Genomic DNA, 17,263 nt, shown 5'->3' on the forward strand with positions numbered 1-17,263 from the left:
CAGACCCAGCGAATCTACACAAAAAAAATTTCATAAAAATCGGTCAAGCCGTTTCCGAGGAGTTTGGTAACAAAGATTGTGACACGAGAGTTTTATATATTAGATATAAAGATCGAGGTATGCCCGTTTCGAGCCAATCCTTGGTTCCTTTTCAAGGTGAGCTCGAACGGAAAGCCACCGTGAACTGCTCGCCGATTGGCCGTGTAGGTATCTAATTTATTAATTATGTCTGTGCATCACGGTAGTTTTAATTCAAATTTTCTAGTCTATGTTATGTAGCAAGTAATATAATAAGTAGGTATTAATAAGCTAACCTGGAGCATACTCGACTACGATTGCAAGCTGGCGCAAACTACACTCCTGCTCAGACACTAGCACTAGTTGTTTAATGGTAAGTATTACAAAAATATGAACTTACCCCTCGTATGTCCTTACATAGATACTTCCTTACATCTTTTTATATATTTTTTTTAGTTCCAACATACGAGGGGCCAATAATGCAAATATGGACAATAAAAATAAAGACTATCATGTTTTTGTTTGTGAAATGATGGTAGTTTTTAATAATGTGAAAAGTTTTTCGCCTGACATGTATGTAGTGAACAAAGAGTATAAGTACCTATGTAGGAGAAGAAGAAAAAGATACCTAATCTGTATCTTCTTTACGCACTGCCATCTATTAACACAGCGCAGAACCACCAGGCTAGTAAATTATTAAGAAATTAAATTATTAATTATTGAGAATTTGTTTTACATTATTTTAAGTAAATGTGCGTCCCAATCCGACAGATTATCAATTTGTAGTATTTCTGTGCAAACTATCGAATCGTCTACATAGTCATGTCATGAGTCATCGAAAGAGAAAAAATAATAGCGTGTATCCGAACGCAATTTAGTCCTTCAAGTTGGCAGCGCCTGTCAGTAGTGCATTGAACTGTCAAGACGTTATACTTTTGGGAGAATGTAGGAACTTTTTTTGATTTTAACATTTTATATCGTTGTTTTCCGTGATTATTTACTTTGTTTATGAGGACAAAACAGTCAGCCGTCTAACTGTCACATGATGGCAGCCACGGCGCAAAGCGAAATGTCGGTGGTGGAGCTGAAGGGTGAGATCGAGAGGCTCGGCCGCGAGCTGGATCAAGCGAGCAGCGAGAAGATCCAGTCGGCGCAGTTGGGGCTGGTGCTGCTGGAAGAGAAGTCCGCGCTGCAGCAGCGCTGCGACGAGCTCGAGGCACTCTTCGAAAACACCCGGCACGAGCTCGAGATCACACAAGAGGTTAGTGGCCTACATTCTGTCGCATCGTTTTCACTTTCCATGCATTTAAATCCGCACATTAAGCGTGCAGAAACGTTAACTCCCAAGCATATTTTATAATTTCGCATTCGGAAGTTATACTACTTTCAAAAATCACAAGTGGAAACTCATTTGTTGCTGGGGTAACCTACTTGATGATTGCTTCAATATTGTGATCCTAAATAACTCTCCTCACTGTATACTCGCTAATCAAATATAATAACCTCTTATTACTTTTTTTACATAATTATTTTGAAAGTGAACCAAGCCTTACTGAAGTATCTATTGCCAATAAAAGTGCTATCAAAAATTTACTCATGCATTTATATGTTCTTATTTTACAAATGAATACATCATTCAGCATAAGCAAAATTATCATTTAGCACATAAATAGGCTAGTTATTTTTATTAAAGAGTATAAAAGCAGTACATATAAATTTAAATGGTAGAACAAAATGGGGAAACAGTAACACATGTTTACTTTTACAGCATGTATTGCCGTTCATTAGAAACTTGGCAGAGTACACTCTTGTTTTTGTTGATGCTATTTTAAAAATGTATTCTAGAAAGCAGCTCTAAAAATTCTGGTGATATGAAGAGATTCATTGTTATAGAATGTTCAACTTCAACTTTTTTGCTTAATGGCAACTGGTCGCTTTAGGTTAGCAACCATTACTGCCACAACAACACGTTACAAGTAATAGGCAGTAAGTTGACTCAGCTGTATTCTTGAAATTTATAGCTATGGCTGGGCGGAGCGCTAGGGTTGGCGTCTATGAAAAGTCAAACAGACATGTGTAGATTTTTATTGTCTGTGTATAGTTTTAGGTGTAAGAATAAAAAATAATGTTAATTTAATGATTAATTTAATAATAATACCTTTTATTTTCCAAATACTTACAGGAGTTTCTCTACTTATTTTCCTTTATAATTATAATTAGCAATTTAATGATTACTTATTTATTAATTAAATTATAAGTTGGTACTTAATAGAAAAAAAAAATGCGTCTATTGCGGCAAGTTCGAAACGACTTGTTGTTGAATTTTATCACATAAAAAAATCTAATTCTTCGAAGAGTTAGTACCGAGCGCTTTGGCCACGTTACGGAATCGAAACGGGTGCGAATAACGCAGGCGGCGCGGCACAGCACTCGACCAGCGACCGGACTGCGCGGCGCGGGGCGTGGCACTGCGTAGTTTTGTTTTTATTTTTTTATTTTTATTCGACTGGATGGCAAACGAGCAAGTGGGTTGTCTTGCGAAGATTGGTTAGCGGCCGTATAAATGACGCTTGGCTGTGTGCGTGCGTCGATTCGGGCGCTAGTATGAAGTCGAACTACTGCCTATTACTTGCATTGTGAGCACGGCTTCTTTCTTCAGAGTAAGTTCTTCTATTAGGCAGCATACTGTTTTAACTCCCATATCCAGGTTATATCCAATTTCCACAATGAATTTTGTATTTATTCCCATTTATTTTATAAATTATAGTTTACTTAATATTAATTTTTAAATGTTCTCCACAGGCTTTGATGAAACTAGACTCTACTCAAAAGGTGACGACGCAGAGTGGCATCGAACAGGAAAATGCACTCCTCAACGAGTCTGCGGCAATGGAGAGCTCCCTCACGTTGCAGATCATGGAGCTGGAAGGTGAAACCAAACAGGTAAGACGTCGCATCTACTACATACGTCATCATCATTATCATCAGCCAGAAGACCTCCACTGCTGAACAAAGGTCTCTCTTAGAACACCACAATAAACGAGAACACACAAACACGCCTATAGATATGCAACAGGAAACTGATAAAGATTGAAACTCTAGTACCCAGCTGATGAGTTAAGGAAAATCGTAAAGGATAGTAGTATAAACTCCACTGCCAATATGTATTGCATAGAGGTTTCCTTTACGATTGTTTATGTATTACGAAAATCCTTTGAAATAGGGCGTCTAGAACCAGCTGGCGTTAGTTCTTACAAATTTGGATTTTTTTTCAAGGGTTCCATATGCTTATCGTTACGCTGTCCAGCTGTCTGTCATAGGGTTCTATCGCAAGAACCGTAATAAAAATAAAAATAGTTTATTGAAAACTGTAATAGACAGCTGAACCAAACCAAATAGTACAAACCTTAAACTCAGAATGAAAATAGACCTAGTCACAGTCAGTTTAATGTTTAGAAATGTACGAAACTGTACTGGATTTTTGCAAGTAAAGAAACCTAACAACTTAAAATTTTAATTTTTGACAAAATCTCTAATAGTTCTTCTTGTCTTAATTACAATTTTAATTAATTTCCAATCATTTTTATCACATTTAAAACAATATCTCTTATTTAACTAATGTATAGTTATGAAACATTTAAGATCCACGATGAAAATTCAGCAACGAGCAATGAATACGCGAGCATGTTTCGCCCGTTCTCTTTAGTATGCAAAGAGCTGTGATAATTAATTCGTGGGCAGGGCCTCCCCTACACTAAAGTAGATTCTCATTAATGCAGCTACAGCCAAGCTGAGATTTCGCATTAAGCTTACACGCACAAGGTTATGCTATGTACAAAATAGCGTCGCCAAAATCATTAGTTCATAACCATATACACTGTGTTATTTTTGATTTCCGTTAACTTTAAGAGAACACTCATTCAACATATCAAAGAAGTTAGTGACCTAACTCTTATTGTTCAAATAGTGTAAAACAGCGTTTCCACTTTCCATCAATAATGTGCGAGAATGTGTTGCGAGGAATGTGTTTCATGAACCAATAGAAACGCTTCAGTTACGATTTTGTATTTTTTATTCTAACTAAAAGTTTGTTACTTTTACGGTCATCCCGTGAAAACCATATCGAAAATACAAACTGAAACCATGGATGCACAGAAAAACCAGAAAAAGAGACCAGCGTCATTTACCTTGCCTCGCTCCGCTCAGCTGTTTCCACCAGAGATGTGCTGTGCGAGGCGAGTTAAATGAAGCGTTTCTATTGGTTAATGAAAAACACATTCCTCGCAACACATCCTCGCACATTATTGGTGGAAACGCTCCTTGAACATTTTTAATTTATAACGTATTGTTAATGTTGTGTTAATGCTTTTTAAATTCACACATATTTAGCAAAAGATGGTTAAAAAAGTTAGTTTATATGATGTCTCCCTATGCGTTACGCCAATGTCACTCGTCAAGTTTGTTTTTGACAATGACTGTGAAGCTATTACGTAACTGTTCAAAAACATTTTCTATTTTATTTATTTGGCCATAAAGTTAACTACCAGGTAGTTTCTATCAATTAACTGAGCCGTCTGCCAAAGTTAACGGAAATCATGAAAAACACGGTGTAGTGTCTCATTTAGATCTTCTCTGCATTGGTAGCTCATATCGCACATATTGCAAGCATAAACTATCGTTTCCGAACATGCTAACCGGTTAGATCACGATATTTTTTAGGTTCGCAGCAAAAGCTAGCGTACATTAACAAATTTCGGCATTTGATCTATGTACTGTCAATATCTTAAATGTCAATGCTATTAAAGCTTGCAAGTTAATCCTTTAAGCCCTCTGTAACAACGTTGTCACCAAATTGAGGAAGCAAGTCATGCTCGAGTTAATTGAGTGTTCCTACTTATGTACATTTGTGAACAATTTAAGCTGATTAGTCACGCGTCACCCTACCAAGATCACTTAGTTGAGACTGTTGCTTTAGAATATGAAAGCTCTTTGGAGTATTCAAGTAAAGTGTGTATAACTTCAAATTATTGTAGTCTCTAAATGATATAACTGCAACTTTATTTTAACTTTATGCAAAGTCATTCATAAACTTAAAAACGTGGTTTTTTAGATTTTGGTCTTACATATTTAATTTTTCCTCCTTTCTGTATACCAAGTATTTACTTACATCGATTTTCATGCCTGTGTGTACCGTTGGTCCATGGTATTGTTGAGCAATCGCGTATCCCTAGTTCTGATTTATATTTAGAAGCCGATTTGATTTCATGTGCGATGTGTGGTTAGATCAAACTCTTCAATCTCATCCCAGCTGCTAAGTTCCATCTCCGTAGCACTCGGCATAAGGGTGGTTTTCACCCGCACCATCTCGATGATTGGTGCTCTTCCACTGTGCGGTTTAAACGTTCCTTTCTACCTCGCACGTGTAAAATATAGAATGGATTCGCTGCTGGGGTTTTCCATCTAGCTATGATTTGGGTACCTTCAAAAGGCGAGTGTATCGCCTATTGCAAGGCCGGCAACAAACCCGCAGTCCTAATAATCCTGTAGGTGTCCATAGGCGGTGGTGACCCCCATGCTCGTTTGCCAGCTGTCCGATAAAAAAAATCCGATAATTTACCTTTTCAGATTTAATTAAACTATCTCGTTTAGTACTATTCTAAGATGCAGCTACATTGAGCTGAAGCGAAACGTCGTTTCACATTAGGTTCTATAAGGAGCCAGTCAATATTAAGTCATCCACTTAAAAACGCCGCAGCAAGTTGTCCAGATCTCTCGTCATTACCTCGTTATCCAGACAGGTCTGACGGACAGTGCCTACGCGCGGTTTAATGAAATGGGAGCAATTGATGCCGATGATTCACGATGATAGGACCCTCGGCCGGCGCTCGCGCACCGCCAGTGCGCGGCCCGCCTCCCTCCGTCACACTTTAACCTCTTTTTCCTGAATAAAGAGCTCGTTTTACACATGAAGAATATATTCCCTTGTTTATTTTAACCGCGTGATTAATCACAGAGTTAATCAGTGTTCTTTAAAGCGCGTGTGAAGCAAATACAGCGCTATCGGCCGTGATGTAATGCCGCGAATGGCGTAAGCGCTAGGCGGGAATCCATAACACTGATCCAGAAATACATTTTTATTTGGCTGTCCTTGATTCACGAGTTACTCAATGGTCCAGCTCTCAAGCAATGCACGGTTGTGCACTGGTGGATTCTGAATAATGTGCGTGCGGTGTCGGTGTGCCAAACGTGTTGGGGTTGTGTTTTAAGTTTGTGTACCGGAAGAATGCGCGGTTGATTTTTGTGTGAAAATGGGCGACAACGGTGAGGTACGGCTCATTTTTTTTATGCTTTTCTGAAATTATCTCTACCAGATTTTAAGACAAGGAAAACTTTTGGTATTTTTCCGAGAACTTAGTATCTTATGTGTTCCCTAATGCTAAAGTACTTTTCAGTATTTGGAAAAGAAACTAAGAAATACCGAGATTTGTGCATGTGCTTTAGCAGACTTATTAAATTTTTAATCGTCATTATTCTCAAAACCAACATAATTAATTCATTCCGCAAATATATGTTTTCTGGTCCAGTTTGATTTTTCATATGCGAAGCTCTAATATATCTGTACTTTCTGTATTGTCAATAAAAACAAACACGAATAAAAGCGTTGTTTTGATAGGAACAACAAGAAATTCATGTAAATTAGTGTCTTACGAGTAGCTATCGTGAAAGACGTCTGTAACTTTGTCTGAAACACTGCCAACTGTTGCCCCTAAATAATAGCTTTTTACGCCTACTGTGTCAAACAGCCATGATACTCCCGTGATGGTAAGCAGTAACCGTGGCAAAGTCCCGCTTTGTATATAATTCGTGGCCGACCGAGATCCTACAGGATGAGATATTCAGAAAGCAACAAAGTTGAACAACTTATTTTAAATACCAACTACAGATCTTAGGTCTATACAAATAAAAAACAACGCTGTGTAAGAAACCTTTATTGGCTCTACTGGGCACCTCATTTTTAAAAGTTACATCCTTCATTACCCTCCTTCCAACAGGGTAACAACTCGAAAATACAAACTGAAACACATAGATGCACAGAAAAATCAGAAAAAGAGACCAGCGCTGGGAATCGAACTCAGGTCCTCAGCATTCCGTGCTGCGTGCTATACCCTACACTACCACTGGACAGGAGTACAGACACAAATTTCTCCTATGCACTACATATCTCAGCTTGTTTGTTTCTTATTTAGTCACTTAAGCAGCGACACTAGCAAAAGTAACAAGATTTGGAGTCGAAATAAAAAATACAAAAAGACTCCAAAAACCAATCTTAGGGTAACAACTCTCTGTTGAGGTGTAAGGCTCGAATTATTTCTTCCACTGACTACTCCTTGGCAGTCTGGATCAACTTTCCCCTCATTATCCCCAACGCAGCACTTCTTGCTTTAAAAAACGACGCCAAGTTAGTTTAGGACGACCTTATTTCCGCTTACCAGGCGACTCGCCCTACCTCAATGCCATTCTAAAAGAACACAGTCTGTACAAACTTCTCTCATAAAATACTGCTTTACTCAGTATTTCTTTTGTACATTTAGCGCACATTTTTGTTCAAGTTTGCAAGGAGGCGCGTGTTAAAGTTGTGTCGTATTTCACACGGTGTTTACTCGCATAATGGATCATTGTTGACATGTTCCGCGGCTGGCGGGCTGCCAGGCCGTTTAGGGCTGAACTTTGTTTGTAGGTTTACATACGGGACCTATAAACGCCCTTTGCCTTGTGAGGTTGCTGCGGTGTCGACAACTTTACGTTAGGATTTGTTAGATTCATTTTTGTGTGACGAGTGCATTCGCCCGTTAGTGGAATGTTGAAAAATTCCGTGTTAGGTTCAGATTGGCATGGAATACGATGACATTGCAATAATTTTGTAGCGTCTATATGTAAGTAATGCAGCCCGTTGAAATGGTTTGAATGACAATGCTTTTTGTAAATAAGGTTTATGCCAGACATGTCAGCCTTGCAAGCTCGATTGTAAAGTAGAATTAGATAGCTGCCAAGCCCAAATCATAATCATTTATCTTCATAGATACAAAAAAATACAAGTTACAAAATACAAAATACAATGGTTAGTTAAGTAATACAAGTTTATGTTCGTATTCGTACGCGTATTTAGGTAAGTAGTCTTCAAAATTTGTAATTCGAATTTCTCCCACGTTAAGTAATTGGATCGTCTTTTAGTACTCATATATGCAGAAAGAATGATAATGCAAACAGTTACCTAAAAAGCTGTATTAAAAATGTTTTTTTTTTTTTATCAAAAACTTATTCAAATGTATTGAGCAGCCGGTGGTTGATGGTGGGGCCTGTTCTGAGCCAGACTTGGTTCGATTTACCAGTGAACATGTCAAATGAGTAATTAGTAAAATGACAAGAGGAAAATCACCGGGCCATGACGGGCTCAGTGTAGAACATTTGCAATGTGCTGGAAAGCAACTATATGAAGTTCTAGCTAAATTTTACTCGTTGTGCATAATGAATCAAATCAACATAATTTACTATTTTACCAAATTGCAAACTTCTAAGCCAAACCAATGATGACAAAATGGGCTGTCTATTTTGGCTTTGTTTCCGCTACAGCGACATCCGCACATGTTTCGCAGGAAAGGGTACCAATAAAGAAGCTTAACGAGATGACGCTCGTTTCATTTAAGACTGTCACTCGTTATTGCTCATTAATTTTTATACTACCCATAAATTATTTTGGTAAATGACCTTTCGTGGTCACTTACATCACTATTATTATCCTTTTGGAAAAGATAGCCAGATTAAAGGGAGAGAGCAATACCTCCTTCGGGCAGTCAGGTAAAATGCGTATCTTAGACGAAATGAAAAGTAGAGACTGAGTTACGCGAACGCCAAAGTGAGGCTGGTAAAACTACGCCTCGCCATTTGCATACAGTTGCACGCACACAAGTGCAGCTGAACCTCACCCAGCATACTATTTGATCTACGCGCGCATGTATGGCAAGCCATAGTTCTACAGTTTTACTCGAGTTTAGGTACTTTGTTGTTCGCAGAATTTTGTCTATTAGATACTTTGGTCTGAAGACCAAATTAATTATTAAATACCAAATGTTGCGCGACAACATCCGCGTAGAATTCGTTTAATGCTATCCCGCGCGGGAACTGCGTAATTTTCAATTGGTTCAGCGGTTTAAGGGTAAAGAGGTAACAGACAGACATACAGATGTTGACCGCCATAGTATATAGGTATGTCTGAAACCGCAAAGCTTTCTAAGTTGTTTTTCTCGTATTGAATATCTGTCTTCTGTTTTTGTTATGTTTAGTATTCATGAAAATATTAATAAGCCTTTAAATGTCCTTCATTGTCTTTGTAATCAGTAAAAGTCTAGTTTTTAGAAAAATACAGTCATGATTGTTATCAAGTTGGTAAATGAATATATCACGGCAAACCTTGGAGTGCAATAACGTGCAGCGAGCATGCGGTAGGTCATTTCTGTTATCACCGCGTATGACTAACACCGTTAGATACGCGCGTGGATACGAAGGCCTTGAGATTTTTAAACTATTATTAATTATAGATAACTAGGGTTGCCATAACTTCTAGGAACCAATATGGGACGATTTCACTTTCGAAGCCCAAAACTCGTAAATAACAAAGCAACGCTGATAGATAGAGACGCGGCTTTCCAACTATACCTACCATAAGTAGCGAGAGACAGACAATGTGTTTCCTAATACTAATAGATACCCTCTGATCTCAACCATAGTTGCTATCAAAAATATGAGATAAATAATAAATACAATTTTTTTAATTAATCAGTATTTTGTATTACAAATTTAATTCACAATTAAACATCTTTAAACTTCAAATTACTACTTAGTAAGTAAGGCCGCGCGCCCGCTCCATTTTGTCGCAAATACGGGACATCTAGTAATACGGGACGGGATGATCAATTACGGTGACAGTGCCGTATATACGGGATGGATGGCAACCCTATAGATAACGTAAGTATATTATTAACATTCTGTCAACTCGTAAGTTTTTGAATGTTTTTTTTTCAGGTGAATTAATATCTGTCACAGCAGAGCGTGCAAAAATATCTTATACGTCCTACCGGCCCTAGAATCAGATCTTGGTTCTGGTCACTGTACGCAATTTTTTCGTTTTAACGTTTAGAAGGGACGTGTGTTCATGCCATCCCGTTTGTTAAGCATCTAGGTAGGCTATCCCTCGATTCTCCGCTTTGGTCTCTCTCTTCCATAGACAAGAATAGAGCAAAAGATCAAAGGTCTTTGCCCGGCGATAGGACAAAACATAGGCTAATTAAAAAAAGCCTACATAGTCCAGGCTGCGGACCATCATTTTGGTTAGAGCGAAATAAAGTCAACAGTAAAATGTACAAATTAATTAATTTGGTACTAAAAGCGCCACATTAACGTAACTGATTTTTTGTCACTTGATAGCTTGAAATTGAATACCTGCCGGTAAAAAAATGAACATTCTAAAGAAAAGCCTAATGGCACGTCCACACGTTTGGTAAGTGCCGGTAAATGTAAGGAACGCAGTCATATGAATAACAAAATAAGATAGAAATAGCCTTTGCTTACTCTAACATGATAATGACTGCGTCGTGTGTTTTCCGGCGCTTGCCAAACGTAAAACCCAGCATAGTAAGGATAAGTATGTCGGAAAAAGGTTTTCGAACGTAACAAAAAAACTGCGGGTAGACCCTGCATTTTCCGTTCTGGTGTGTATCGCGTCAAATATAACTTTTCAGTTATAGTTCCAATGAATTGAAGCTGCGTCGTCAACAATGAATCCTGAGACCAAGCGAAAATTTGTAAGTTGGAATTTTTGAACTCGTATCCGCGTCAAAAGCAAAAGCTATGCTTCCGATGTGCTTTAATATATGGTACGAAAAGCTGCAATACCATCCCGTGTTTTTAATTTCTGGCGTCCTCAATAATGCCATATTTCGCATTGTTCAAACAGTGGGCTTCATAAAGCTAATTTTACGGGCGGACACACCTCGGCCCGCTAATTCCACGGATTGGGAGGGTCACGCCCTTGCCGCGGCATGACTTAGTAACAATACGTTGGGGTGAAATAACTTCAATTATTACATACAGTCTAGACGTCGCCTACGCGTTACCTATTTAAGAGGTAATTCGGCGTGGCGTGGGTCACTACCGGTACTTAATTTGCCGACCTTCGTGCATTCTGTACAGTAACCGACATTAGTATCTGCCACGGCGGAGCGTGCAGAACTACTCAGCGGGACAAAATTTGGTCCACTTTTCATACAAAAAGACCAATATATAAATACTAATATTATAAATGTGAAAGTGTGTGTGTTTGTATGTTTGTCCGTCTTTCACGTCGAAACGGAGCGATGGATTGACGTGATTTTTGGCATAGAGATAGTTTATGGGTCAGAGAGTGACATAGGCTACTTTTTATCCCGGAAAATGCACAGTTCCCGAGGGAACAGCACGCGATAACCGAATTCCACGCGGACGAAGCCGCGGGCAAAAGCTAGATACAGCATACATTTGAGGGCCAGATTTTTTGCCGCTCAGTATATCTAACACGTTCTACCGGCCCTAGAAATAGAGTCGTATCAGATAATTGTGCACTCTTTGTTGTGTCAGATATTAGTGCTGGTGACTGTACATACACAGCAGCGTGCTATAATTTGAAGTCCAGGCTATTGTTGAATGGATGACGAGCGTATTCTGTGAGCTTAGGGAATGAATACAGGAGACAGAACCAAATGATCTTTTTTAGGCTTTTCTGTATTTAACTTAGGAAACATTTTATGTAGGTACACTGTGTATCTTACCGTTTATTTCACCTTCAAACCATACGGGAACTTTAGAAATATAATTAAAAAATAAACGCCCGAAACCAAATGAGCTTCGATCCCAGGATCATCAGGATATAGGTTCCATCGATGGATCATAAAATCATAAATTTGTCTACACGCGTTTTGTTGTCTCACGCAAGTCATTGTATTTTCACAAATATATAACACATTTTATTTCCCTGATCGTATTTATTACTACTAAAAAAAAAACAAGTAATCTTCACGTTTGGTTTATTGGTTACTCTCAATCAGCTAGGATCCTTTAGTTTACCACTGCCATACTAGACGCGTAATCTAATTTATTCCATCGCGTGTAAATTTGTCTGGTGTACATCACGAGGCGTGCTGATTAGTGGACAATGACCTATTAGCGGAGACTTCATTTGAGCCACGGAAGTCTAGAATGTTTTAACCTGATTTTTATTATAAGTATTTTTACTTCACGGCTTAAACATTCAGCAACTTTGAATGTTCTAAGTGTAACGACTCTAGGTTATGAATATGTATATTAGAAGAACTTAGAAGAAATCGAGTTATTTAATTTGTATAAATAAGTTTTTGTTAAAAACGTAATTTATTTACATTACTTTTTGTTGACTGTACCTACTTGCATTGTCATGTAAACTATTTACATAGCTATTCATACCAAATTTCAAGTCAATCCGATTTGTAGCAAGTAAAATAAAAAAATATAAAAAAAAATCTAGTTCGTTAGATCCGTGGTTATATCGATAGGTAGGTACGAATAGAAACGTTTTATTTTGCTAATAGCCGCCACAGGTTTCTCTACAAGTTAAAGGTAATCGTTAAAAAAATAATTTCAATAATAATGAACTTTTTACTATTTGTTTAAATTAAATGTCGACCTTAGCATCAGAGTTCAATCTATGATGTTGCTGTTTATTTAGACAAGTGGTTTCCACTTCCCTTTGACGTCAGGCGAATCTATACCTAAGTCTTTTCCGTGTTTTCGCCGTATTTTCATTGAACTATACCTACAGAATGTTAGCTTTCTTTGTTTGTATTATGTTCGTCAAATTCTTCAAAAAACAAGAAACCTAAACAAGTTATTTTTTATAACAACCACATCATTAGTTTAAAACGTCAGCCAATTTGGAAGTAGTTAAAGAAACTCTTGCTTAGCCATTGCTTACGTCGATATTGATAACTAAATAACCTAACCATAAAAAAATTAATTTTAATACAAGCTTTTTTTTGCTGACTGTACTTTTTGTTGACTGTACTTGCATTGTCACCCAAACTATATTGTATACCCAATTTCAAGTCTATGCTATTAGCCGTTGAAGAGTTCCGTTCTGCGGAGACGATCCTGGCTGGACTACCAGGATGTCACTACTAGGTTATTGTATTGTCACGCGATTTACATAAGTATTCCAAATTTCAAGTCAATCTGACTACTGAAAGTTGGTCAAATTTGACTTGCAAGATTTGATTACAGACAAACAGACAACCGGACAGGTAAAACTAAATAAAAGCTTGTAAAATTTGGCGCGACTTTTTCATATCGATAAACGTCATGTCGAATGATAGGGTATTGTTCTTCTGAGAATATACTTTCAGCAATCAAATTGAAACCGGAGAAACAAATATGACTAAGTCATCAAATAATCCGGAAGCTATGAAAAGTAAAAAGAAAAATCTGTGTTCGTTATTGACTAGTATTCCTGTCTCTTGTCCTCAGCTCCGACACGAACTGGACCGCGTGGTGAACGAGCGAGACCGCCTGCTGACAGAGAGCTCCGAGCTCGGCGTGGACAAGGCCTCGCGCGAGGCCGACCGCGTGGCTCTGCGCGCCGAGCTGCGGGAGGCGCGCCAGCGGGAACAGAGGCTGCTCTTGGACATAGGGGACCTGGAAGACGAGAATATATCGTTACAGAAGCAAGTCTCCGCTCTCCGGTCGTCGCAGGTAACAGATAGACAGTAGGTACTGTAAGGCGCTGGACCCAACGCCGGCGAGTAGCGAGAAGAGAGTATTTTTAGTATGAAAAATTTGTCGCTCGGCGACAAAAGCGATAATATTTTCATACTAGTAAACTCTTCTCGCTACTCAACGGCGGTAAGATTAGTGTCTAATATCCTAAACATTTCTAAAGAAGGCGACTACTGAATTGATACGCTGAGCTGCCGGGACACACGCTAGCGAAAAAGGAGGCTTGTTATCAATCGCATAGTTTGAAAATTTCTTTCGGAAGTGGTGAAAGTTTGTGTTTGTTTAAAGTAGTCATAGAAAATTACTGCTCTAATTAATCTTGTCAGCTCACTTTTGTCTACTCAATATGTGTAGGACAATCAGAGGACGAGAATTATATCTCTGTAAAAGCATGTGTCTGCACTACGATTTTTAAAGATAATGCAGTTGCAGAAAGAAGTATGTATCTTTTAGAAATCTAAGCATACGTTGCGTAGCTAGTAGCAGGAGGCGAGCTAGCTGTAATAGAGAGCGGTTATGAGAGACCTGTAAGATGAGAAGCAATTAAGTCCGTCCATTTCGTAGCTCGATGGACGAAAAAGTCAATTAGAAGCGTTCGTTTTTCTGTACAGTCAGTAGCAGAAGTGGATAAGCGGTCATCTACACGCGACTCTGCTGCCAAAATAAGAGAGTACCTATTTAGATCATTTTGAACACTACAACCGCTCATTTACATTTGCTAATGACAGAACCTGGTGGCGTGTCCAAAGTGTCACTCAATACACAAGCCATCTCGCCGTTCCAGGTGGAGTTCGAAGGGCTCAAGCATGAAGTGCGTCAGCTGCGCGAAGAGGCGGAGAACCTCCGCGCGGCGGCCGACGAGACCGCGGCGCTGCGCCGCATCGCCGAGCGGCAGCTGGGGGAGGCCCTGGAGGCGCTGCAGGCCGAGCGCGAGGCCAAGTTCGCCGCCAAGAAGGAACTGGATGCACACCTCAGCCGCGAGGCTGCTTACAACATCACTAACCTCGCCTACTCCATACGCGGTGAGTGCTCTAGCAGTTGCACTCCATTTAGTTACTCCTCTAAGGGGCTGTTTCACCATCCACTGATTAGTGTTAAGTGACGGTTAAATCTGATGCCGTCTCCGTCTATTCGAACAAAACAAATAGAGACGGCATCACATTTAACCGTCACTTAACACTAATCAATGGATGGTGAAACAGCCCCTAAGTCATCATCATCCCAGCGTATATACGTCCCACTGCTGGGCCAGGCCTTCTCTCAGAATGAGAGGGTTTGGGATGCAGTCCAGTGCGAACTGCACATCATTGCATTGCTTCGCAGGTTTGTGCAGTTCCTTGACCGTAAAGCTCGTGGTAAATATCAAATTTAATTTCTCAACTCAGAAGTGCGAGCTCGGATTTGATCCCACGTTCCTCTGCTTGAAAGACTATGGTAAAACCACTATAGGTCACCACAGCTGTTCTCCCCTTAGTACTCCCAACTATTAAAATTAAAACATGTTCATCAAATTTACACTTCAACATTTTTGAGTAGAAACTGCGACTCTGCAAGTTTAGGGTGCCTTCCGGTTGGGTGAAATAAAGGTAGCTAGCAGAAGCTGGTGAGAAGCTGCATATGAAGCTTTTTTCGGGCTACTTAGCATCTAGCCTCGTGCGGCCCAATGTGCAATAGAATGTACACAATAAGTTAAGGGAATTAGGAATCTATGACAATGTAACAAAGTAAAAATTCTTTTGTTTTTCTATTTTTACACCATAGCAATTTGACGGCAGTTTGACTTTATTCTCGAAACAATTAGATTCTAATTGCTTTGTCAATTTTTTCAAAATATTTATATGGTGGGCTTCAGGAGGCTAAAGCTGCAAAAGCCTCCAGCAAATTAACAAATTACCGTTAATATATCGAAGCTGAACTTAGCATTTTGTCTCTTAAAGTCATTGTATACGTTTTCATACGTATCCTAAAATGTGAACTGTTCCTCCAGGAATGCCGGAGGACGGTGGGTCAGACGAGGGCTCCCCCGGCGCGTCCAACTCGGAGCTGGCGGCGGCGATGGGCGACCACCACGCCGACCTGTTCTCGGAGGTGCATCTGCACGAGGTCGCGCGTCTCGAGAAACAACTCGAACAGGCGCATAACGAGAACGTGAGTCTTACTTTTACAACTATTTCGACATGCTTCGATGTTTCGGACACATTACAGTGGTTGCGGGTGGTTCGAAAGACTTGCGCTACTAAGCGAACTTGATACCCTACACTTCGGTCTACTCATGATCACGGCCACTGCAATGTGGCCGAAACATCGCAGTAATTTACTCTTGACCTGATACGACTCGAGCAGAGTTTTTATACAACTGTCAAGTGCCTGATACGAAAACATTCCTGTATTTGTGAGCTTTCTCGTCTAACATGAAAGCAATTTCCTCCGCAGAGTCAGCTGACAGCGTCGGTGCGCGCTGCGCAAGCGACGGCTGAGAGCGAGAGCGCGTGCGCGGCCGTCCTGCGCTGCGGCTTGCAGCGCGCCGCCTCACGCGTCACCGCCCTCGCTGCTCTGCACAGCGACTGCGCGCCCGCGCCGCTGGTAATTAATAATAATAACAAATCTCCCATCTTATTTTTTCTTTTTTTTTGCCGTCTTATTGCACTTCTTGAAAGTCTGCTAAGTTTAAGGTAATTAAATTAATAATAAGGTACTTAACAACCATATATGTAATTAAATTAATAACACTTTATTTAGAAAGAGTATGAAAAAAATATCGTGAGTGATTTACCCTAAAATTTTGCCCAAAAAAAAAACTACATATAACCCTTAGTCGTTTGCAAAGAAATACCGTTAATTTGATGTAAGATTTATTACAAATGGTTACCCATTTTACCCAATTACTAGTATTGACCTACACCTGAATTAAACGTTTACACATTATGTAGGCTTCATACTGTCAGTGATTTAGCCCGGAATTTTTTAGCGAACCCACTTGCGACACAGACTATTAAATAGATGGGTACAAATCTTCTCTAATTCTGATCTTAGGCTACGTACGCACTATGCGACTAACTACTCGGTTTTAGCGCACCGTCTCTTTCTCAAGTGATACTTTGAAGAGGGATGGTTAAAATCACACGGTTAAACGCATAGTGCGTGAGTAGCCCTTAAGCAGTATTTCCACCAATAACGTGCGAAGATGGACCAATAGAAACGCTTCATTTACACATCTCCCGCACGGCACATCTCCGGGGGAAACAGCTGAGCGGAGCGAGGCGAAGTAAACGACGCGTTCCTATTGGTTAATGAAAAACATGCACCTCGTAGGACATCCTGCACATCTCTGGTGGGAATGCTGCTTTAGTCTATGATAATCCGGTGTCGCAGGATGAGAAAGCGGAGGGCGGCGTGCCGTCGCCGCGCG

General features: G+C 39.7%; 1 protein-coding gene across 1 annotated transcript in view; it reads left to right on the forward strand.

Moving 5' to 3' along the window:
• Window positions 1-903: 903 nt before the first annotated feature.
• Window positions 904-17,263, forward strand: part of BicD (Microtubule-associated protein Bicaudal D) — a 25,364-nt gene continuing 9,004 nt past the window's right edge. Inside the window, exons 1-7 of the mRNA XM_074097547.1 lie at window positions 904-1,279; window positions 2,821-2,961; window positions 13,606-13,830; window positions 14,639-14,876; window positions 15,842-16,002; window positions 16,288-16,437; window positions 17,227-17,247. Of these exons, the coding sequence (XP_073953648.1) occupies window positions 1,061-1,279; window positions 2,821-2,961; window positions 13,606-13,830; window positions 14,639-14,876; window positions 15,842-16,002; window positions 16,288-16,437; window positions 17,227-17,247 (1,155 nt within the window). The 5' untranslated portion in view covers window positions 904-1,060. The remainder of the gene's footprint in view (window positions 1,280-2,820; window positions 2,962-13,605; window positions 13,831-14,638; window positions 14,877-15,841; window positions 16,003-16,287; window positions 16,438-17,226; window positions 17,248-17,263) is intronic.

This window comes from Choristoneura fumiferana, chromosome 14, assembly GCF_025370935.1.
Source record: "Choristoneura fumiferana chromosome 14, NRCan_CFum_1, whole genome shotgun sequence".
NCBI lineage: Eukaryota > Metazoa > Arthropoda > Insecta > Lepidoptera > Tortricidae > Choristoneura > Choristoneura fumiferana.